The following is a 24,517-nucleotide window of genomic DNA, read 5'->3' as shown; positions in this document are numbered from 1 at the left end:
ACAAAGGAGTCCCCGCTCAGGAGGGCGCTACGTCACACTAAGTCCTGGTGGATTCCCTGAAATACAGCAGCTCCGAGGCTGCAGGCTCTGCGCGCCCGCTCTGCCGGGTGGACAGCAGGACAGCCCCTGAGGCTGCGCCTGGTGCCATGGGGCGGGGCACTGAGGCAGTGATTCCTCCTCGTGGGAGCAGCAGATGCCCACCCAGCCCAGCCCAGGCTCTCGCAGACTCACGGGCTGGAGGCGAGGAGCTCTCAGCCCAGCCAGCCCCACGCCAGGGCTCCCCGCGCCCCGACGGCCTGTCCTCACGCTGAGGCCCGGCAAGCACTGGAGCACCTGGCCCGGCTGGGGAGCACCTGAGCCACCACTGTCTCGGCGGCCCTCTTCACCCTGGCAGTGGAATCTCCCCCAATCTAGCCCTCCTGAGGGGCTCCTCTTAGCAGGACCTGGGACCCCAGAAGGGGAGCCTATGGGGACAGGGAAGGCAAGGCTGAGCACCTTTCAAAGTAACTTCTACGAAGGAAAGAGCTAACTGAGGCGCGCGGCCCCACATCCAAGGCCGGGCCGGTGGGGCCGCACAGACCCGCGCTGTAGGTCTAGGAGAGAGAGGTGATGTTGGAGCGGCCACCAGGGGGCGCCATGATCTTCTGAGCCGTGCGTCTGGCGATGTGATCATCCGCCTGAGACCCTGAAGAAAAGGCAGGGTGGGCGTGGAGAGAACAAAGAGGCAGGCAGGCTGCATGGGCCTGGACTACTTGCGTGGACAGTAAAACCTCCTTGGGACCCAAGGTCATGGCTGGTAGACCACACAGCTGAGACCCCGAGGCCAGGCAGGCTCCCCATCCCCGAGGCTCTGGGGTCCCAGGACAGTGCTCGAGGGGTCCCTAGGAATGTGAGGACTGGAAACCCCAGGGAGCCAGCCTGTCCTGCCTGGCCCTCCCATGGGTCCCTGTGATGAGACAGCTGCCCTCAGCTTTAAGACGATGCTGGATCTGAGGGACATGACCAGGGACTGCCCTCGGCTCCCCAAGGCGGGGTGAGAAAGGATGGGGAAAGGGTGGGGGAGAGGGAGAGGGCCTGGCTCTGGTCAGCCGGGAGAACCAGGGCTCTGCAGGCAGCTCAGCTATGGGCAGGCTAGAAGCTAGCCGAGGCCCGCCTGGGGTCTGCACCCCAGGGTGCCTGAGCCCTCCCAGGCATTCCGGCATGTCCCTGTGTGCCGAGGACACCGCTTTGGGCACCTGCCTATGCCTCCTCGGTGACTGAGGCTGGCCAGCTGGGGAGCTGGACTCCCGAGGGGCCCCCTTGCCCTTCGTGGAACATGGGATGCCCGGCCGTGGCCTCAGAGTGAGAGCCCTTCCGCCCAGTGTGACTCGGGACTTCCCCAGTGGGGCTCACGCCACTCCACCTCTCATGAGACTCCTCACCAGAGTAGATGCCTCCCCCGCGGTCCCTCCACTGGCTGCCCAGAGCACCCTCCCTGTTAACTGCCCTGACCCGGCAGGGTGTGGGTGGCCTTTAGCTTGACAAACGGGCAGCACCGGCTCTCCCTGGCCCCCGAGGCCTGACAGCTCCACAGCACTCCCTGCACCTGGGGATTCAGAGCCAGAGCCCCTCGCCCATGCCCCCGCTCCACTCACCGGACAGGCTGAATCCCGACTGGTGCAGGTTGCGCACGGGCGGCACTGAGATCTTGCCTGGGCAGGAAACGCGGGCTGGAGTGCCACCCCCAGGCTTGGCAGGCACCATCACCTCGTGGACCGGCCCATCGTAGAGTCCTCGGGGCACGCCGTGGATCTCAGCCAGCTGCAAGACACGGGGTGTGAGGGGATTGAGTGGCTGAGCCGGAGGGTGGCATCCGCCCAGCGACCCCCTCTGCACCCAAATCCTCCCCGCTCAGAATTTCCAGGCTCCCTCCAACAGAGAAGCCGGGCCACCCTCAGACACAGCCATCTTCCTCACGGTGCCCTCCCTACACCTGCCTACCTGTGTGCGTCTACACACTCGTGCACACACCCTTGGTGCACACAAACGCAGCCATGTACCCCAGCTGCAGGCGTATGCTCAGAAAAGGCCACCTGCATTGGCCTCATTTGGAACTGGAAACCAACCTGTGGCCTGGCGCAGCCTCACCCCGTCCCCAGGAGGCCCTGAGACGGAGGTTCAGGGTCGTCAGCCCTGAACATGGCCCCCAGTAGCCCTATGGTGGATAGAGAGCCCGGGCACCCCTGCTGGACTCTGGGGTGTGCTTGAGCCTCCTTCTGGGCCCCCTTCATTCCTGGGTTAGACTCACCATGGCCAGGCCTGAGCTCAGCCCTGGGGGCTCTGAGCACATCCTGTCCTGGGGTAACATGACAGGAGTGAGCCGGCGTGGGGCAGAGGACTGAACACAGCCCCCAGCACCCTGACTCCTCTGCAAACAGCCCACTGATGCTAACCCCGGCCAGAAACCTCCAGGGAAGGCCTGCTGCAGGTCAGGCCTGGGCGGCAGCGGCACAGCCCTGCCAGCTGCACCGCGGTGTCTTGGCAAGGAGGGATGCCGAGCGCCTCACGCTAAAGGGAACCAGTCCCTGTGAACCAAGTAGCCCCGCCAGGGACCGGCCGTGTCCTGTGGAACCCCGGCCCTCCAGCCGCTCCAAGTTCAGTCGTCTCCTCTGTAAAACCTGAAGCAATTGGGAGGCTGAGACAAGAAGACCGCACAGGTTCGAAACTAGCCTCAGCTACTTAGTGAGACTCTCAGTAACTTAGTGAGACCCTGTTTCCAAATAAAATATAATAAAGGTCTGGGAGTATAGCACGGAGGTAGAAAGCCTCTGGGTTCCACCCCCATTACCACAAATAAAAAAAAACCTGAAGCGAGTTACGGTCCAGCGTGTGTGGTGGCTGCGTGTGCACACGTGGGCACAAGGAGCCCCGCATGGGCGTGGCGTGCTGTGGTACACGTGGGCAGAGCTAGAAGACGGAGGCTGGGACAGATGCATGGTGGACACGGCAAATGGCCACAGAGGAGAAAGACCCAGGAAACACTCACAACCTTTCGGGTGATTCAAGACTACTGCGAAAACCGCTCTAGTCCCTGTGAACCAAGTAGCCTGCCCACCCTCTGCAGAGAGACCTGGAGGGTCTGTTTAGGATCTTGATTAGGGAGGTGGTTCTGACTTAGCCTGTCTCAGTGTACGTGTGTGTGTGTGTGTGTGTGTGTGTGTCTGTCTGTCTTTCTATCTGTCTGTCTCTCTCCCTCTCTCTCATAGTACTGGGGGATTCCTCTTCTGAGCTATACCCCCAGTCTCACCGTGTCACTGAGTCTTGCTAAGTTGCTAAGGCTGGTCTTAAGCCTGCAGTTGTCTTGTCTCAGGTCCCAAGCCCTGGGATTGTGGCTGGGTTGGGTAATAAGCCATCCAGTGCAGCTATTAAGAAGGCAGTAGCAGCTATGTTACTGGGCCTCATGGCTTCCTGGGCATGGCCAGTGAGTCCCAGGCAAGGGAAGGCCCCTCTGCTCCCGACCCCTGGGGCCAAGGCCCGGTGGCCAGTGGCATGCCCGCACTCAGGGACTCCTGTGTCCTGGACGAGGCTCACACCCGCCACTGCGTGAGGACCCCCACAAGCAGGCGAGGCCTTACCCTGTTGCGGGCCTTTATCCTTTTATAGACGAAGTCTGGAAATGTCTTCCGTGGAATGAAGCGGCCGGTCCCCGGGGTGACAAACAGGTTCCCGTCCTCCAGCACAACTCTGCCCTGACTTATGACCACTGTGGGGGCTCCACGGCACTCAACTCCCTCAAAAATGTTGTATTCCACGTTCTGGGGAGAGAGGCCATGAGTCTAGCACCCTCCAGCCCCAGGAGGCCTCCCAGGGCCAACTGGCACTGCCGGAGGCCAGTGTGTGCGGGCGCAGACCCGGACAATGCAGCTGAGGCCCTGCACACTCAGAAGGAAGGCCTGGGTGCTGCCGAGCAACCAAGTCACGTGGCTCTCAAAGGCAAAGGGGGTGGGAGCAGATGGCGGCACCCCGCGTCTCCTCGGCAGGACGGGGTAGCAGCTGGCCACGCGGCTTTTGGAGCAGAAGTGAGATGGTGGCTGGGCTAGAGGTGCTGGGCAGCTGTGGCCAGGGGCTAGCCGAGGCTGCTGAGAGCCATGTGGAGGGCCTGGGCTCTGTCCCTGGGTGCTCCTGGGTGAGCTCTGGGCCAGCCCCAGCCAGCCTGCAGTGCAGGCAGGCTTCCTTACCAAGTTGTGGGTCTTGGCAGAGATGATCTTCGTGGCCCTGGGGTTCCAGATGACCAGGTCTGCATCAGAGCCCACGGCCACACGCCCCTTCCTTGGGTAGAAATTGAAGATTTTGGCAGCGTTGGTACTGGTCACTGCCACAAACTCGTTCTCATCCATTTTCCCGGAGGCCTGTGAAGCAAGATGGCCAGCTGGGGGGCATGGTCTCACCCCCCCCCCCGTGAGCATCCACGGAAGGGCCCCCCACAGCCTTGCCCTCGGCACCCAAGACCTGTCCCAGGCTGGACACTGCGCTGTGGCCAGGCAAGGCCGCACATTCTGACTCCCCTGGGGAGTAAGGGGTGAAGTTTCAGCAATGGCCCCTGCAGAACTATACCAGTGCCCCTGGGGAGTCAGGGGCAGCCAAGGGAGGAGCTTGGGTGGGGCCAGAGGGCTGGACAAGCAACGGGGGAGGTGTGCTACCCTGCTGGGTGTGAATGTGACCTTTAAAAGCTTTAGTTTTGTTTTGTTTTGTGTGTGTGTGTGGTACTGGGGGTGGAACCCAGGGGCTTTTCTACCTCTGGGCTATACTCCCAGACCTATTTCATACTTTATTTGGAAACAGGGTCTCATTAAGTTGCTGAGGCTGGTTCGAACCTGTGTGATCGTCCTGTCTCAGTCTCCCAAGTACTGGGATTATAAGCGTGAGCCACCATACCCGGCTTAAAATGTTTTACTTTTTTCTTGTGTGTGCTACTGAGGATGGAACCCAGGGTTATTCTACCTCCTGCGACATCCCCAGCCCTATTTTTTTTACATATATATATATATATATATATATATATATATATATATATTTTTTTTTTTTTTTTTTTTTTACAGTACTGGGGATGGAACCCAGGGGCATTCTACCATTGCGCTACACCCCAGCCCTATTTTTTTATTCTTTATTTTGAAACAGGGTCTCACTGAGTTGCAAACGGCCTCCCTAAGTAGCTAAGGCTGTCTGTGAACCGCGATCCTCCTGTCTCAGCCTCCCAAATGCTGGGTTTACAAGCGTGCGCCACCATGCCCAGCTGATGTTTTACATCTTAATCAACACATGACTGCATTTTCATGAGGTGATGTTTCTATACCCAGAGACATCATGTTCTGCAAGAGGGGAACAGGCCCCGAGCTCCGGTGTCTCCTCCTGGGGCGGGTGTCTAGGAGCCCTGGACGGCAGGGCGGAGGCTGCACCTCCGGTTACCGGGGACCTCCCTCAGAATTCCACCGAGAGCCCCTCCCAGCATGCGCAAGTCCCAGACCCGGACTCACCACACACTTCTCCCAGACCACAGACATGCGCTCCTCCACACCGTTGGTGCCCTCGGGGATCAGCGTGAAGTTGTCTTTGCCAACAGCCTTTTGGGCGGTGGTAAAGGTGCAGTGGGCGCTGCCTGTCACCTGGAGATCCCCGCTAGGAGCAAGCCAGGGTCAGAGGAACCCAGGGACCACACCTTCCTGAGCTGGCTGGGCTGGGCCACAGGGCTGCCTGAGAAGTCCCAGCAGACCTCAGTACAGAGGGGAGGTGCGGACAGCCTCGAGGGACCAAGAGTGGGCCAGTTCCGGCATGGGGAGCCCCAGCTGGGACCTGCAGCTCCCCGCCCGGCAGGAGGGGCGCGGGTGTGGGGAGCAGGTGTGGAGGCGCTCACCTGGACAGCAGGGCAGTGAGGTGGTCTGCAGTGCTGGGGTCCGGGTTGATGGGGGGCGAGGTGACGAAGGCCGCAGCCTTCGCCCAGTTCTTGCTCCAGTAGTGTGAGCCCTCGGCACCCAGGCTGGCAGTGAGGGGTTCCCCAAACACGACCACCCCTGCAGCAAGCGAGAGGCGTGCCCGGCACTCACGCATAGCCTGCACTCCAGGCCAGAGCTCACGCAGGCCTCGGCTGACGGCCCCGTGCCCCGCTGCCTCTTGGTTTTCTGCCAGGGACAGCGTGTTCTCCCTTCTGTGGCCTCTGGCACTGGCCAGGATGCCAGACAACAGCCTGAGGGGGGGGGCCTCGGGGCAGGGTCTGCAGAGGCTGACATGAACCCTCTCTGTACCCCTGGGGTCAGGCTGCTGGGCGCTCTAGCTAGGCCGGGAGATGAAATGAAACAGGCCTACTGCCCACCCAGCCAAGCCTGCTGCTGCAGCGCTGGCCAGCCTGAGCCCCTGGCCAGGCCTCCCTCCAGGGCTCTGGCTCCACTCAAGGCAGCCCCTAGGGGTGAAATGCCAGGCTCAGGTGGAGGGATACCCAGCAGAGAGCCAGCCCTGCAGCAGGTGGCTTCTTAGAGGCAGGCAGGAACGAGGCTCCGAGTCAGCCCCATAGGCGCCTCTCGCCCCAGACTCAGCACACCCTCATGGGTTCTTTCTCTTAACCGGGTAAGTTTCTGTTCTACCTTTAATACAGAAAATAGGTCCACTCCAGGGACCCCACAGAGTTCTCTTCATGAGACTCCTGGGATAGCAGGAGGCAGGGACAAGCAGCGCCACGCCCTGGGTCCTTGAGACACTGCTCAGTACACGCCACCTTGGCCCTGTCCCCTGACCCTGGGCCCTCTCTAGAGCCCTGGGACTGCTTGGGCTGCCCAGAGTCTCGGATCCCAGCAGCCTGTGCTGGGGCCACACGGCCCAGCACAGCGAGGGCCCCCACCTGCTAGATCGCGTGTCCCCCTCCAGCTGTCCAGGCGCTCTGCGGGCAGAGAGCACCGGCTCCCAGGGGTGCGGCCAGTTCTGGGCTGCACAGCAGATGCCACGTGGGGGCTCCTGAGAGCCTCTCTCAGGCGCACACACTCAGCATGATTCTGCGCCTTGCTGCTTGGACAAGGCTGGACTCTGGTCCAGCCCCAGCCCCTCAGGGGCTTCAGGACACCTGTGTCTCCCTCAATGCACTCCTGGGTGTCCCCAGGAAGGAAGCCTCCCGCAGAGGCCGGGTTAGGCCACAGGCTTCCTTCTCTGCTGACCCTGCCCCCTCCACTGAGGCCCCTGCCTGCCTGGGAGGCCAGGGCTAGTGCTCACCCCTGCCCCTGTCCGCCTGGAGGCCAGGGCTGGGACTCACCCCTGCCCCCACCACTGAGGCCCCTGCCCGCCTGGGAGGCCAGGGCTGGAACTCACCCCTGCGCTTGGCCTGCGCAATCACGTCGGCCGCACTTTTGCTCATCACCTTGGTGATGTACAGCGGGCAGTTGGCTTGCTTGGCAACGGTGACAGCTCGGAATACAGCCTCGGCCTCTACCTGGGGGCGGGTGAGGTAGTGGGCACTCAGCCACCGAGGGCACTGGGGTCCCTGCCAGCGTGGGCTCTGGGGCCTTGTCAGCTCTCAGCCACGCGTGCCGGGTCTGCCTGTACTACCATCTCCACTTCAGTAGAGGCTGTGGGGTGCAGCGGTCCTGGGGTGCATGCCTAGCAGGCAGGGTCTGTCAATTCTGGCTTCCCAGGTAGGAGGATGGGGAACAGCCCTGCCCAGGCCAAGAGGCAGGGCCAGGCTGACCAGCTGGGGTGGAGTGGCTGGGCTCGGCCGCCAGGCCCTCTTGGCCAGACTCACCTCCTCCGGGTGGCTAAGCACGTGGCCCTCGGGGCCGGTGATACCTCGCTCCAGCAGCCGCTTCTGCTCCTAGAAGATCAACAGGATACCTCGCTCTGACCCTAGGGGAGCCGAGCCCTGGACACGAAGTCCACAGCTCGCAAGCCTGGCTCCAAGAAGAGTCCTGGCCCCCTGGCCACAGAGAACTCCTGGAGGAGAAGGCTGGCTTGGAGAAGAAGGGGCCCAAACTCCAAACTTGGTGACAGAGACACAAGACCCCAACCTTGCCGGTCATGCTAGGTGCCCCAGAGGAGCACTGTGGGGAGCACAGCAGGGCTGCTCTGCAAAGCCAGGGTGGACCACTGGGACTTCCGCCTGCACTGCCCAACCTGGAGGAACTCGCACCAGCAACCCTCTTGGCTGAAGAGGACGCGGATACCAGCTATGGAATGAAGAAGGTAGGAGTAGCAGCCCCGATAATGTGGGTCCCCTAACCGCCCTGCTCAGCAGTGTAGTGGGCAGCACCTTGACCCACACGTGCCCCTGACCATGCAGGCCTCGGACCACGGAGGTGTGCGCAGGTCCTGAGGCCCTGAAAGACGCCGGGAACCCCTCCCCAGTGTCACCGACTTCCTGTCCAGCTAAGAGGCAGGCAGGCTGACCCGTCCCACAGTCTTCAGGTGTCTGGAACATCTGCAGACGCACCATCTACAGTGACCTCACGAGGTGCAGAGGATGGCGGCCCAGCTCTGGACCTCTCACACCCTGCAGCACCTGCACTGTGGTTTCTCAGCTAGAGACAGGGCAGACCTGCCTCATAGCCTAGGGCCCCGTGGGATGTGTCTGAGGGCACGGCTGGGAACCCGACGTTGCGCTCGCGGGTGGGAGAATGAGCACTCAGCGCCCAGAAGTGGGCCTTGATCCTGGGGCTCGACCTCCAGGGCTGAGGCCAGGGTGCTGGGAGAGCCAGCCTTGGGCCCCAACAGTGGCACTTTCATTTGGAAGGGGTTTTTTTTTTTTTTTTTTTTGGTGTGTGTGTGTGTGTGTGTGTGTGTGTGTGTGTGTGTGTGTGTGTTTTTTTGGTGGTACTGGGGATGGAAACCAGGGGCCTTCTACCTCGGGCTACACTCCCAGATTTATTTTACATTTTATTTGGAAACAGGGTCTCTTAAACAGGGTCTCTCCAGCCACTTGAGGCTGGCTTCGAACCTGCACGATCCTCCTGTCTCAGCCTCCCAAGTGCGGGGATTACAAGCGTGCGCCGCCTCGCCCGGCTTAGTTTGGAAGTATTTTGATAGTAAGTGTAATAATGATCATGGAAAATTTGTATTCCAGTTTCAGATGCCTCCCAGAATCCTCTCGCTGGCTGGCTACCTGACCCACAAGCCTTAGCAAGCTGTCGATGGAAGTACACTGCCTGCTCCCTTCCCCGTGGTTCTATGGAATTCAGCGCTCCCAGCTGAGAGTCGCTGGCCCACACTCACCTCCTCCACGATGTCCCCATTCTCCGCGTGCACCTGGGCCACTGCTCCCAGGTCCCGGATGATGCTGAAGATCTCACACATCTGGGAAGAGAGGCAGACGGGTCCCGTGTTTGTGGGGCTGTGTCGACTCCAGCAGCGGCCGAGAGCCCTGCCTGCTCCCCTCTCTGTACCTGCCCTTACCTGGCCATCTGTACACTGGTACCTGTCCTTGTACGCCATGAAGACCAGGAAGGAGTTCACGCCTGAAGAGAGACATGAGGAGGCTGGAAAACGCCGGGGGTCCCTGCTCTCCAGAGGGGCCCAGGCTGGGGACCTTCTCCCACGAGAGCTGTGCAGGCCAGTACGTCCTTCCTGCGGGCACCCCCTCACACACACGCCCATGAGGTGGGACATGGGGATGGAGTCGGCCATGCCCCAGCCCCTCCCTGCCTGCTTCTCAGCCCTGGCATCAGGAGACCCTGCACCTGTCTAACAGGCTGCCTCCAGTAGGAGGGACAGTGTCATGGCAGGGGCTCGGCATAAGGACCACCACTCTGGGGACCCGGACCCGGGAGGCAGAGGAGATGGCCTCTGCAAAGCCCTCCTCCTTCAGGGCTGCAGGGGCGGGCAGTGTGTCTCCTGTCCAATGCCTGGCTCCGCTCCCGGCTGGGAGCCGTGCGCCAGACTTGAAGCTCGATGCTAAGAGGTCTGCTACATTTGGTTATTGTCAAATTCCCTGCGAAGCCCTGATGTTTCCGCTTCAGGACTCCTTGTAGGAACAAAGCTGCCCTTGTATACAGAAGGGTCTGCTCAGTGCAGGCAGAGGGGAGGGAAGCAGGTCTCAGCCGTCTCTGTGCGTCTTCCCAGACACTGTGGCCTGGGAAATGTGTCTCTGCCTTTCCTTCTCCCCGGTGGACTCCTTCCTGGGAAACAGGAGCCGGGGACAGCTTGACTGCTGCGCCTTCGGTGGGGAGCAGTTACAGGCCAGTGCCTTGGGTTAGGGAAGACCTAGAGGCTTTGAGAGCAAAACTCACTTCCAACAATTCCTCGCCAAGTTCCACCCAAGCCAAGACCCCTGCGCTCAGGGTCAAGGTCAGGGTCAGGGGAGGGGCCTTCCCGCCCACAGCAGCAGGCGAGGCACCAGCCCCGGACGGCGCTCACCCTTGTCCCTGACCAGGGCCTCCAGCTCCTCCTTGGTGCTCTCGTGCCAGCGGGGGATGTCCACGTGCAGGGAGTAGTCGCAGCAGGCCGCGCTGTCCGCCCGCTCTCGCCACTGCTCATAGGCCGCCAGTAGGCTCACACCCGCCTCGGGGAACACGTGGTCCACTGTGGGGGCAGCACGGTCAGCCTCCCGGGGAGCGTGGGTTTCACATCCCAAGGAAGCAAAACACAAGAGGCTGCCCTGCGGGCACCTGCTCCCTGCTCTGCCCAGGCCAGCGGCTGCCCCTGGTCCCCGTCTCTGAGCAGAGCAATGGGAGCAAAGCCCAAGTCCAACTCCCTTCCGAGCGTCAGCGGGGTCGGTGGTGGTCAGGGGCTGCGCCCACCCCAGGAAGTAAGCCTGGGCTCTGGGCGGGCAGCGATGCGCTGTCCAGGGTGCTGCAGTCCACTGTGCCCACATGCTGCAGCTCCCCGCAGGCCTACTGACCCCACGAGCCTGATGGCCCCTGTGATGCCACCCCATCAACAAGGCCCCAGGATGGCCCCGAGTCCCCAGGGGCCTCCCAGGCAGCGCCGTGGAGGGGCTGGGCACAGATACCCCGCCACCCCTCAGGAGCTGGGGGAGAGTGCTTCCCTGCCGCGCAGGTCAGGGAGGGCGCCCCGTCAGCCCAGTCCCTTGCCGTCACACACGGGAATGTGGGGGCCAGGAGCCAGGCTCCTCAGACCACAGGGCCCTCCGTGCCCACACCGCTGGGCTGCTGGCATCCAAGGGTCCCAGTGTAGGAATAGGCTGGGCTCTGGGGTTCTCATCCTGGCTCCTGAGCCCACCACCGGAGTGGCTAGTGGGCCAGTGGATTCACAGCCTGAGCTCATGAAAAGGGCTCCCCCGCTGAGCTCAGGAGGCCTCCGGAGGGGAGTCTGTGGGCCGCAGCCTTCCAGGACGGAGCCCATCCTGGCACACAGCTCTAAGAAAGCAGGGTCCTGGTTGTTGTTAGGGGATAATAATGAGGATTACTAGTATTTTTTCCCCCTAACATCTCTCACTGTTCTTAACAGATAGGAGTTTTCTGCAAATCAAACTCCAGAGGCATGCGGTTCAGGGTGGCACACAAACCCTTCCCTCTCCCAAGGCATGGGAGTTTCCCAACCCCAGTCTTTGGCCAGCTACCAGTTCCCCAGGAAATAATAACTGGGCACACATCCACTTGTTCCCACAAATTCCCAAGAACACTGCAGAGCTGGCCAAGGCAAAATGCCCCAGAAAGAGAAGCAGGGATGAGAACACAGCACTGCAGGGTCTCCTGGGCTGAGACGGAGACAGGAGACAGCCTGCAAAGCTCACTACAGAGCACTCCCGCAACACACAGACGTGCCCGGTGTGCCCGTGAGAGGCAGGGCCCAGACACTCACGGATCATGGTGGTGCCTCCCGCTAGGGCTGCCTTGGTACCCTGACAGAAGTCATCGGCTGGAGTCATGCCCAGGACAGGCATCAGCAGCCGCGTGTGGACATCGACTCCACCAGGCAGGACCATCAGGCCGTGGGCATCGATGGTTTTGATGCCCCCAGGGACAATGAGGTTTTCTCCAATTTGTCTGAAAAGCAACAGGCAGAGATTTTGCTCATTCTGAAGCCAGGTCAGGAGCTGAAGGGGCTCCGTGGCACTGCGAGGCATGCTCCTGGGGGCCTGCTCTGAGGAGGTGGGCAGCACGTGGCCACTTGCCTGGCCAGAGGATCAAGAGGACCCCCAAGAGGACCAAGAGGGAGCAGAGGACCCAATTCTGCACACACGTATCCCCCTCTGGCTTTCCACTGGAGTTCTGACTTGCAATCTTACTGACCAGTGACTGGAGCCACTTGACAGACAGAAGAGTGCGTGGACGTGGCCACTGAGTATCTACTAGGCGCCTGCTGTGAGCCCGGCCCCCACTAAGAGCCATGACAACAAAGATGGAGGCTGTTGCTCTGCTTCCCGCTCCTCCCGAGTGACAGGCGAGGGGTCACCACCAGGCTCGGCGGAGTCACAGGCACCCGCGATGCTGCCCTCAGGGACAGGCCGAGTGCTGCGCCGACGTACTCCCGTGACGGGCACCGATGATGGAAGACACTTACCTGATCACGCCATCTTCCACGTACAGATCGGCGTGAAAGGACTGGTCATCATTCACGATCTTCCCGCCTTTGATCAGAAGGCGGTCGCTCTGGTGGGAACAACAAAAGCTTGCTTTTCATCCAGACCAAGCTACTCAGGTCTCCAGCGCAGCGGCTTCCCTGGAATCACGGCTCACATGTCTGAGCACACTCCGCAGATGTACGAATGAGCTCTGATGGTGGCTCTTCACTGCAGCCCCAGATCGGTGCGCAGCGGCGGCTGCACAGAGGCGACCCCACAAGGCTCAGGCGCGCCTGCTTTGCCCAGGGTGCAGGGGTGAGGGGCCGGGCACAGCCAGCACGGTGGCAGCTCTTCTGTGTGTCTTCAAGGGATCATGTGAGTGGAGGCCTGTCTCGGCGGTGAGCCGCTCACCGCATGCGCGGCTCCCGTGGCCCCTCCACCTGCACCCAGGAGGCTGTGCTGTCGGAGCTGGCCTGCCCTAGCTACAGGTCCACCAGGTGCCAGGAGGTGTGGGCAAAGCGGCACCCAAGGGCATGGTCCCCTTCCTGGAGTGCTGATTCCAGTGGGAGACAGATGGAAAAGCAGTAAAATGCATGCACAAGCTCATCAGACCGTGGCAACTGCAAGGAGCACCCACGGTGGGCAAAGGAGGGCAGCCAAGGCCGTCGCAGGGCCGGAGAAGGGCCTCTCTGAAGGGCTGGCATGGAGGCAGTGCAACGGGGTGCAGGTTCCAGGCCCCCAAGCAGCCTGTGCAAAGGTCCCGAGGCAGGAGAGAACTTGAGTCAATATGAGACCCAGAAGAGACAGAGGGCTGGAATCCTGTGAGAGGAGGGCATGAGGGAGGGGAGGACCCCGTGCAGGGCAGGGGTGGGGAGCCGATGGCTGGCACTGGGGGCAAAGGCAGGCTTGATCCTGGGGTGACTGCCTGGGATGCTGGGTAGAAAGCAAGCTGTGCTGCTGAACGAGGGACGCAGGCTGCGCGTGGGTTGTCTCTGAGGCTGTCCAGGATGAGCGGCCCCAGGCCAGGGTTGGGGTGGGTGATGAGAGATGGGGGCTGGGAGTCAGGCAGGCAGGACCTGCTGGTGGAGAGGAGTAGCGGGCGGGAGGAAGTCAGGGCGACCACAGGTTCTGGTGCTGAGGGAGGGCCCAAGCGGGTGAGTGACGGGTTCGCAGGCAAGGCCCAATCTTGTGGGCTAGCCTCGGCAACCGAGCACAGGGACTGAGTCCAATGCCCGGCAGCATCCAACCACTCCAGCATCCTACCGAGTGCTCTGGAAGGAGCATCTGGGCCAAAAGTGGGTGTAGGAGGGGGATCCTACATGGCCGCCAGGGGTGAGCATCATGCCCCCCCCAGGGGAGAGACAGAGCCCAAGAGGAAGGGAGGAGCGGGCACAGAGCGGAAGACTTTGCGGTCCTCGTCCCCCCGCTGTCCTGCACGAGCCTCCTCTGACCAGGGGAAGAACAGTCTGCACTCAGCAGAAAGGCCTGGCCACTTGCCCAGGAGTCAGGGCCCAGCGAGGAGACCCCTAAAGGCTGAGCAGATGAACAGCCTTGCTACATTACCCGCCATCCCTGCATCTGACTCCCTGGCCTGACTTCCAGGATGCCATGGAGTAAAGGTAAAACCCCTACCACACACCCTGCAAGGGGCGGCAAGCCGGGCTGTGCGCCAGATCCAGCCCTCCGCCTGCCTTACAGTCAGAAGCACAAATGCTTAAGTTTCACATTGGCTGGTCAAGAACCAGAGATCCTCCTGTCTCAGCCTCCCAAGTACTGGGATTACAAGTGTGCTCTACCATGCCCGGAAACTTAGGAGGCCCTCCATAACTTACTGAGACTCTGTTTCAAAACAAAAAATAAAATAGGGCTGGAGGTGTCACTCAGAGGTAGAATGCCCCTGGGTTCAATCCCCAGTACAAAAAAAAAAAAGTTTCACTTTGGTTGAAAAAAAATCAAAAAGTATCTGGTGGTTTATAAAAATTTTATGAAATTCACACATCAGTGTCCACAGATAAAGTGTGGCTGGAACAGTCATACCCGTGAAACATCTCGTCCAGGGCTGCCAGGTGTGGCGGAGGTGGCCTACAGAGCTAAAAATGCCATCTGGTCCTTCCTGAAAGAAGCTGGCTGCCCGGTCCACCAAGCCTCTCCCTGCTGCCTCCCACAGCTGCTCGGGGCTCTTCCTCACTGCACACTAGCCCCAGCCTGGACTTACCACGGCTGTCCACTCTGTTAGGTGGCTGCACCTGGCCATGCCCCCCTCTGCCTCCCCACAGGCCCACTCATCCTTGGGAAACCCTAGGAAAACTCAGCCAGAAAAAGGAAGGCTTGGGCCAGAGAGACTGGTCTGGGGCCTCTGTTGACACTCCCAGTTCCAGGCCCGGATTCTGAGTTCCCTCCTCCAGGTCCTCCCTGGGTTTGGGACCCAGAAGGAAAACTCTTCTCAGGGGTCCCAGGATGGGTGAAAGTTCAGGTAAACAGAGCCCTCCTCACACTGCTGCCTGGCCACCCAGGGACCCTGCCACCCCATACTCCCGGGTGCCCGCTGGCTGTGGGACTTCCTCCTCAGGCCTGGTCCCTGCCGGCAGTGGGCGGTCGTGAGGCAGGAGCCCCTTCTAGTTGGGGGGGGGGGGGTCTTTCTTTGAGTTTTTTAGGAAGGAATGGACCCCAAACAGCTCAGAGCAGATGTGCCAGGCTCCGGGGCCTTCCTGCTGAAGGCTGGCTGGGATTTGGAGGGGAGGTCCGGGCTCCGCCCACGGTCCACAGGACCCCAGCCCCCTCTCTGTCCCCCTCAGGCCGCCTCCACGGAGGCTTTGTTCCTGGCAGGGCTGGGTGGACACTGAGACCTGGTGCTGTGTGTGGGCGTGGGGCGGGGCCTGTCCTCCCAAGGCTGGGGCTGCCCAGCGCCTCGGTGGTCAGGGAGTGCTGGCCTCCCTCGGAGTCTCCGAAGCAGGCTTCGCGGAGGAGTCGGGGCCTCCAGGGGCTTCAGGCCAAGGAGACAGGGCGAAATCGCTTTGTCTCGACAAAGAGCTCCCGACGACGCCACAGCGGCGCGTCCGGGGGCGGGCGGCACTGAGCTGGAGCCAGGACTTCATCTGCGCCCGGGCCCAGCGGTCAACAAAGGCCGCGCCGCCCGCCGTCCCGAGGGCCAGCTCCGGGAGGCCGCCGCCTGCGCTCGGGGCAGGCGCTCCGGCCCGGGCCTCCCCCAGCGCGCAGGAGCCGAGAGCCGGCGCCCGCTCCGCTGGGGCCGAGGGAGGGCCTCGGAGAGGGGCCAGCCGGACCGCGTGCAGGCCCCGGGGCGCTGGGCAGGGGCCGCCGCGCTCACCGTGATCCGGGGGATGCTCTTCTTGCCCTGGAAGGACATCCTGCTCCGCTGGCGGCGCGGTCCCGAGCAGGAGCAGCGCGGGCGGGGACACGCGCGGAGCCCGGCGGGAACGTGGGGCCCAGCCGCGGAGTGGAGCGGGCGCACGGCGCGGGCCCGCCCTCGGCCCCGCCCACCGCCTTCATTTGCATCCAGGACCCGCCCCCGACAGGTTCATTTGCATTCAGGCCCCGCCCCCAGCCCGCCCCCTCCACCTCCGGGTCCCGCGCACCCCGCGGCGCCAGGCTCTATCCGCGCTCGGCCCCAGCTTGCAGGCCTGTGCCACCTGTGCGGAGTTTGCGCCCGAGGAGAGAGGGGGACATCGGGCAACTCCCTGCCAAGCCTAGCCTGCGCTCTGTCCCGTGGTGACCCGAAGCACCCCAGCTCTGGGTTCGAACCCAGGCTCCCAACCAGGCCGCGGAGCTGCCCGAGCCCGAGTCTGTCCAGAAGGTTTCTCTGGCCAAAGGCAGGCTCACTGGGGATGTCCCAGGCTGGAGCGCGAGCACCTGGCAGGGTCCTGACCTCAGGGCTGGGCAGTGGAGCCGCCTCCCTCGGTGCTGTTCAGCGGCCAACCTTGCCACGCCGGGGCAGGAGGGAAGAGGACAAATTGTAGAGACACGCAGAGACAGAAAGAGACGAGACAGAGAGACACGGAGAGCGCTCCATGCGCCTGGTTGCGGGGGGGGGGGTACACATGCGTACCGTGGTCTCTGCTCGCGCCCTCAGTCCTGCAGCCTCTACCTGCGGAGGGCTGGGAGCCGGGGCCGCACTGGGCCAGGCCAAGGCCACCCGGCAGCCTCCTGCTGGCTCGCCCGGTCCTTCAGAGCGACCGCGTGACCCGCCATGGGGCTGCTGGGCCTCAGGGCCCCCGCCGCCGCCCAGCCGAGCGTCCAGCGGCAGCGTCTTGTTCTCGAAGGCATCCTCCACGCAGCGAAAGACGCCGCCAAGCTTGGGCCAGGACGAAAGCCTGGCAGACTCGTGCGGCCGCGGCGCCGTCATGGTGGGAGTGGGGCGAGGCAGCCACGTCGCCCCAACCCCTGTAGCGCCCCAACCCCTGTAGGAGGTCTGCGCAGCAGTGGACAGGGCGGGCCCCTGCTCTCGCCCTCTCTCCGCCCCTCGACGCCCCGCGGGCGCTGCGAAGCTGGAGCTGTCCACGCAGCGGTGCTGAACGTCCTGCACCTGGTCCGGCCGTGCGCCTGTGGGGAAGGAAGCGCCGCCCTCTGCGCACACTTGGGCTCCTGATTCTATCTCACACGAAGAAAGCAGGGCGAGAGTGAGCAGGAGAAGAGGCTCTCCATTTGAACTCCGACCACTCTCCAGACCCCTTGTGAGACCCCATGCAAACCATACCTCTGCGGCTGCACAGGAGCAGCTCCAGATCTCCCCTGGCCTAGGTCAACAAGACAGGGACTCTGCTTGCCCAGAGGTCACAGGGCTGGGTGGACTCTAAGCAACCCTGTGGCGCTGATGTTGAACACACAGTCGTAAGGTTGTCAGCACAGCTGGCCCGTGAGAGCCCAAGCCCCGGCTGATGCTGGCTACTGCTGGCAGAGCAGGTCAGCAAGCCGAGCCCAGCCCTGGCCCTGCCCTCCAGTTTTACTCCCCCAACAGATGCACAAGGAAATCCATAAGGCACCCTTACTCCCTGCACTGGATCTGTTGCAATGAATGTCCCTGACTCTTCTCATGCATGTGCAGAAGTCCTTTTCCCTTCTCAGGTTGTCTGAATTTTTCTCTTCTGGTTCACATTTGACAGTCAGAGGGAAAGGCTCCCAGGTGGTGACCTGAGCCAGGTCACCAAGCACAGAGGTAGCCTCCAGGCACTGAGAGCGCTTTGGGATGAGGCTGCAGGTCAGGCCTGCACCCCTCCCCAGTGGGCCCAGATCCCTTTCTGGAGGGGAAAGAGGCACTGTGGTTCAGAAAACAAATGCAGAAATATAGAAATGGCTAATATAGCCCAGAAATCCAATTTTTAATAACATCCCCAGGGGGACTTTGATCTTCTAAGATTTAAAACAACTTTTATTAAAACTGTACAATAATTTACAAATGAGTAAAAATTCTCTGGTATATATCATAGGAATCACAATACAAAAATATGTGTAAAATTTTGTAGTTGATCACCGTACAAACCTAGTTCAGGCCTGTGAATACTGTTTAGCACGGAACAGGATATCACTTGTTTAGAATGTGGTTATTAGGGAATTGTCTCAGAGAACACAAATACCGCCTGGCACATTGCCACAAGAAAACAAATTGTGTTCATTTTGCATAAATTTACAATAAAGCTTTGTAGAAAATATACAGTAAACAAATATGTTTTGATACATATATTCACAATATGATTTTCCTGAGCCTAAACTTAAATCCATTTCTGTGTTAAAACACACAACCCATCTTAAAGTTTCGAAGACGGAGTGACGGCAAGTGCTGATTAACTTTCGGCGCCTCGAAGCCACTCCTGCACCCCCAACCTCACTCCCAACTGTGCTCACATGCTGCGTAAGGCACTCGGGTTTCCTGAAGGCCACCGACCCTGCACCGGCAGAGACCTGAGCCACAGCCAGAGGCCCTCAGCGACTGGAACTCCAGACCATGGACACAAACGCCACACGGCTGCCCACACAGCAATCGGCAGTGTACATGGATTTCTGGTTCAGAAACACAAGATGCTTGTGCTGTCCTGGGCACTGTGCGCACGACGTGGCCATGTTGCGAGCGGCTGTAAGGATGATAAAGATGTCCACGCCTCAGTCACACAGTGAACAGTTCCTGGCAACATTTCAGGTCCCGGCTCTTGCTTCATCAGGGTTGTGCCTTTATACACAGATCCCCCCTCGTCTGCAGAGCTAGTGGTAAAAGCCCAGATGCTCAAGGAAATTCAGTCCAGCCCACTGTTTGGAATAAATGGCACAATCTGGGATTTAGAAAATGCACCTTATTGTTGACACCCTCGAACTCTCGGATGCTCGTTGGCCCAGCAGAATCAGTGACAAATGCCAATATTTACCCTCTTTCGGCAAAAGACCAGTTCCATTTTATAATCAGATGAGAAGGTGCCTGTGACACTGAGCGACAACAGCTGTCTCTAGAGAGAACACCCACGGCTGCGTGCTTTCTGGGGCATGCCAGTGTGGCTTGGGACGTGGGACATTATTTAAAACATTCAGCAAGCTCCTCTCCCTTCCTATGTACATACTTTTTACATATAAACAATAACTTCAGAAGCATCGGTGCATATTTACACGTGTGTCTTCCTGTACAGTTAGCCTCTTGTTTTTTTAATTACAGAACTGTGATTGGAAGCATCTGGTAATGGCAGGGCTATGGTCTCCAGACATACACTCAACATGCAAATCACAGTGCAACAGCCAAACCAGAGGGATTCGAGTTTGGGCAAGTCTCACACGCACATCTTGAGATTCTAATTGGCCGCTGTCCCCTTGCAGGTACACACTGGAACCAGCCCTGGGAGCTCTGCCAGAGCAGGCTGGGCTGCCTGCACCCCATGTGGGTTATGACACATTTCTGGATGCCTGCGCTAACGGAGTCCCTCAGACTTGAACCCAGCGGCTCATCCATAGCTCGGGGGCAGCTTTTGTTAGTACAGGCGCTGTTTGTCCTTCAGTTCTGGGTACAGGGGATGTATGGAGAGGATGCAGCCATTAACGTGAGACAAATTATGCCTGGGGGACGAAGCCAGGCTCCAGACTTGAGACGGCCCATGCTCAGGCTCCACTAGAGAGCACGAAATTGGGTCAGCGCCTTGTCCTGGCAAATCAGGAACCATGGCTTGAAAGACAGCAGAAAGGATGAGTGCCTCTTGGACACGTGCGGTTACTAGTGCATTTCCCCGCGGAAGGTCTGCACCCACCAAGGAAAAAGTCTATCTGTCTGATCCGATAAGCTTTCCCCCAATTTCCACTTACGGAACTGCGCCTGGCCTGGCTGCTCTGCCATCTGCACCGGAGTAGAACATTTCTTCTGACACAAATATAAAATGAGCCTAACCTTTTCAGACAATGCGGTCATTCCGCCCTCCAGCTACCAGGCTTAGTGGTGTGTGTGTGTGTGTGTGTGTGTGTGTGTGTGTGTGTGTGTGTGAAATTCTGCATGTTACACACACACCCCTGGATGTGTATCTCACTACCTAGTGCATCACCTTCTTGGTGCCTCTAAAGAGCTCGCGTCTGTGCCTTGACCTCTGGCTGAGCAAGCACATGTGTTCACGCACACCTCTTCTAACTTCAGCACTAAGGACCACGAGCTTACACCATCAAGGAGGTAAGGCTGAGTGCACCATCTCCACCAGGGGCTTGCCCACACGCTGGAAGACTTCCCCAGGCTTGGACTGGATCCTCCAGCAGGAGTGGCGAACACGCTTAAAACCGCCGTCAGCAATGCACTGTCTTCCACCTGGAAAAGAGTGTAAGCCAGCACCTTCCCAGCATGACGGATCAGAGGCACTCGCGGGGAAGGTGTACACTGTGGAATGGCACTCAAAGGGAGGCCAGGGCTTGGCCAGGTCACTCTGCACACGGACAGCAGCATGCCCATCCCAGGGGCCAGGGCTCCGTGGACCCCGCAGCAGCCACAGGGCCACACCTTGAGCCCTCCCGGAGATCATGCACTCCCACACCTGAGCCCGTGTCCCTCGTAAAGCCTCTGGAGAAGTGGCCTTGGCTCGGCCTCAGGGTCCACACCAGCTGCCCATGTGCATTTCTACCCAACCTTCAGTTTTTCTAAACACTTAGAAAGTGAGCCTCTGCTAGGTTCTTTTTCTTATTACCTAGAGGAGCCGCCGAGGTTCCTCTGAACAAAGAGGGCAGGCCCTGGATCAGCCCTGTACACAGCAACGCAGGAGCATGGGGTAGGGCTGAACCTCCAGGGTGGTTCCCTCCCCTCTCTGGCCAGGGCCAGCTTTCTGACTGTCCCACATGCTCAGCTTGAGCGCTTGTCCAGATCAGAGCCACATGGGTGTAGGCGGGTGGGAGTGGGGACATCCTGCCCGTCTGACCTGGTCTCCGCGCTGCACGGAGTTCCTGGGGCGCCATGGTTCCCGGCCCGGTGCTAGCTCGGCCCCGACTCCTTTTGCATGGGTGCCCTGGGCCTGCTGTCTGAGGAGGCGCCTTCCGGGGAGCCCGTGGCCTTGGATCTGCGATGTCTCCTGAGCACAGGTGTGCCTGCCTAGGTGTAGAGGCTGTGACTTCTGGCCAGCTCTGCTCTCCTTTGGAGGCCAGCATTTGAGTGGACAGAGGGGGTACCCGACTGAGTACTGCCGCTGAGCACCCCGGCTTCTGCGCTTCAGGTAGGCTTCCCGGGCAGAAGGATTTCACAGCCACAGCTGCATTTCCCTGCTGGAGGGAGCGTGTGTCCTGTGGGCACCTCAGGGCGGGGAGAGAGCCCTCCGGACCACATGCGCGTCCTCTCCTCATACAGATGCAGCTGTGGAAACAGAAAACATGACTCTCGGGCATGCTGTGACTGTGTGCTGAGTCCCGTGTAGAGGGGGTCCTCTTGGGGGACCCCAGAGCCCTGCTTCCACTGTGGCCAGAGTGTGGGGAGCCACGAGGCTGTGGGTTGTCTAAGACGTGGTCCTCGGTCTCCGTGAACACATTTGTTTACTGATTTGCTCACTCGTGTGGGAAATACTGATTCGCGAGTATCAGGGGCCAAGGCAAGGGCTGCGCTGTGGGACACCCGGGTGCATCCCTGCCACGTGCGTCCTCCTGGCGCTCACCATTGACAGGGAAGCAGGCTGAACGTGCGCGATGAAGGAAACAGGCTGGGGGTGGGCGAGTGTGTGGTGGAACTGCGGCCGGAGCCGAGGCCTGCCCTGTGTGGGTGTGATGGACCACAAGGGTGAGAGGGCGCCAAGCACACCTCCTCCCTGGACGCCGGGATCTGTAGTTTTAATACTGGGCTTCAGTGAAGATGGGTAATAAAATGTAGGCGTCAGGTGACACCCAAAGCCTTGGATTGGGCTTGTTTCATAGCACCAACGTGGCTGGGGCAGGGACCAGGGCAGGCGGGATGCTTGGCTCACCGCAACCCAGAGCTGGCAGTGGGCCACGAGCAGGCACAAAGACACCAGCACCGCTCAGAAAGCTGCAGAAGCAGCACCCATCAGTGACACACAGAACGGAGCTGTGCATATGGGCCAGGCAACAGCGTTCTGATTTATGTCAAAACAGAGCTGGGGGAGCAGGCCCTGCCGTCTGTGTTTGCGCTGAGGATTTCCCTGGGATCTCGGCTGTTGGGAAACACTAGGCTTTTGGCAGAGAGACAGGCACCTCCCTGGGGCCTGAGGAGCTCGGCTTGGATCAGAACCGACTGCAGATGGGAACGCTGCCGCCAGCTCTGGACCCACAGCCTCACCCAGGGCTCCCAGAAATGTGCTCAGGACGAGCAAAGCCTGGGCTCCCACCTGGCAAGACCCCGGGAGGGCAAGATCCTCCACCTCCAGGATAACCCCTGCACACTGCACTATGAGATTCCAGGATGCTGGAGGATCGGCTGAACACAGGACCTACCTCCAGGCACACGGAAATGGCTGGCTACACAAAGCCTGTCTGGAACCACAGCCCCCACTACCACCACCAGAGCTCTGATTCGGGGAATATTAAGAAGTAGACAGCCTCTCCAGACTGCCGCCCACCTTCTCCCCTCCTCCTTCTGGCCCTCTGTGGGATCTATCAACCCTGTAGCAGGTACCCACACGGACATCAGCTCCCTGCCTGCCACAGGGGTCTTTCAGCCTCCCCATCACCCCCACGGAGGAGAACCTGAGTGGCTGCCTCAGCACCTCAATGGCCTTCCATCCAGGGCAGAGCACAGTCACGCCTCCCTTTGCCTGACTTGAACTCTGCAGCTGCTGCTGCTGTGTGTGTGTGTGTGTGTGTGTGTGTGTGTGTGTGTGTGTGTGTGTTACTGGGAACTAGAACAAAGGCACTCGACCACTGAACTATACCTCCAGCCCTTTTTATTTTGAAACGGAGTCTAAATTGCTGTGCGTTCACCTCAAACCTGTGATCCTCCCATCTCAGCCTCCTGAGTACTGGGATTACTGCCAGACCCAGTTGGCAGTGGCCACTTTAAGGAACAGGTAGCAGGTGAGCGCCCAGGACTCTCCAGGACTATGAAGGTTAACTTCCATGTCAAGTGGACTGGGCCACGGATGCCCAAACATTATTCAGTGCACCCAGGGGGAGTTTCTGTGTGATAAGAATTTGAGTTTGTTGGCCAAGCCAAGCAGATGGCCCTCCCCAGGGTAGGTCCTCTTCCAATCCACTGAGGGCCCGAAAAGAACAGAAAGGCCAAGAGAGGGAAACCCCATCTGTTTTGAATGGGAATGTCGGCCATGTCTGGGTTGCAGCATGTTAACTGCAGATCTTGGGCTTTCTGAGCCTCCACAACTGCATGAACCGATCCTCAAAATCCACCCCTGCCTCCCTACACACACTCACACACTCACATACCAATGGAGCTGCATGAGCCAATCCTCAAAATCCATCTCTGTCTCCCTAGACACACTCACACCAACGGAGCTGCTCCTCTGGAGAGTCTTGACTAACACAAACGCATCACTGGCCGCCAACCTCCAGCAGGTGACCTCTTTTGAGCGGGTGGCCAGATGAAAAGTCATACCCCTGTGGCCATGTGGCTAGTAGAGGCAGAGCCAGGCCCCCAACCCAGGCCTGACTGACTCCAAAATTGTCTTTTCAGCCACACTGACATGTCTCTCCAGTACCTTAACACACAGACACACGCCCGAAAGCCTACTGGGACTAAAGACTCGCAGGAGGGCACCTGCATTTTAGCCAAGATACAGCATTTTCTCTTACAAACCCCAAATCCAGAAAAGGGAACCCTCCGCATTAGAAAGTCCACAGCTAGCCTGGCATGGTATGCATGCTTGTAATCCCAGCATCTGGGAGGCTGAGACAGGAGGATCATGGTTCAGGGACAACCTCAGCTACTTAGTGAGGCTCTTTGCAACTCAGTGAGACCCTGTTTCAAAATAAAGAATAAAAAATAGGACTGGGGGTGTAGCTTGGATGTAGAATGCCCCTGGGTTTGATCCTTAGTACCACAAAAGGAAGGAAGGAAGGAAGGAAGGAAGGAAGGAAGGAAGGAAGGAAGGAAAAAAGAAAGACCACAGCTCTCCAAGTGGGGTCCCAGGAGCCCTCAGAGATGGAGGGAGGACACCTGTGCTGGGAGCTGGGACCTCTGGAGTTCATCCCACTGGGACAGGGGCACAAATGGGGGTGCATGGTGGGGACTGTAGACATGTGGAGAGAGAGAGGGACACAGGGCATGGAGGGTGGGCAGGGCCCTGGCGAGATGTCTGGAGGTCCTGCTAAGCACCCTGATTAAACAAGGACTCTGGAATTAGGCAGAAATGTCGAGGCGGAGGGGTGATGAATTCCTGCAGGTTTGCAGTCTCTCCAGTGACCTGGTTCAGCAGGACCCTGAGACCCTAGGAAGTAGGTTTCCCTCCACATGCCTGCGCTAAGAGCCCTGGCCCAGCTCCAGCAGCAAGCTCAACCGAGCCCCATGCCTGCCTGCCTAAGAGGAGCGCTAGCTGGTTGTTTACTGTGACCTGACCTCCTCTCGGAGCCTCTTGAACAGGGCTGAGAATGGTGAATGTGGCCCTCTCCCAGCTCAGCAGCGGCTCCCCAGGA

At 59.9% G+C, this 24,517-nt stretch overlaps 1 protein-coding gene across 1 annotated transcript; it reads right to left on the bottom strand.

Moving 5' to 3' along the window:
• Positions 1 to 593: 593 nt before the first annotated feature.
• Positions 594 to 15,836, bottom strand: DPYSL4 (dihydropyrimidinase like 4; the record flags this gene model as incomplete). Its single annotated transcript, XM_080694556.1, has 14 exons — positions 594 to 685; positions 1,635 to 1,800; positions 3,615 to 3,794; positions 4,218 to 4,388; positions 5,514 to 5,655; positions 5,891 to 6,047; positions 7,330 to 7,450; positions 7,760 to 7,828; positions 9,223 to 9,303; positions 9,403 to 9,464; positions 10,363 to 10,527; positions 11,770 to 11,954; positions 12,472 to 12,560; positions 15,798 to 15,836. 14 exons carry the CDS (start codon positions 15,834 to 15,836, stop codon positions 594 to 596), a joined length of 1,719 nt encoding a protein of 572 aa, XP_080550682.1.
• Positions 15,837 to 24,517: the final 8,681 nt, after the last annotated feature.

The sequence above is a fragment of the Muscardinus avellanarius genome, assembly GCF_963383645.1.
Source record: "Muscardinus avellanarius genome assembly, chromosome: 4".
NCBI lineage: Eukaryota > Metazoa > Chordata > Mammalia > Rodentia > Gliridae > Muscardinus > Muscardinus avellanarius.
The sequence above is the reverse complement of the archived record's forward strand: the minus strand, read 5'-3'. Positions and strand labels throughout refer to the sequence as shown.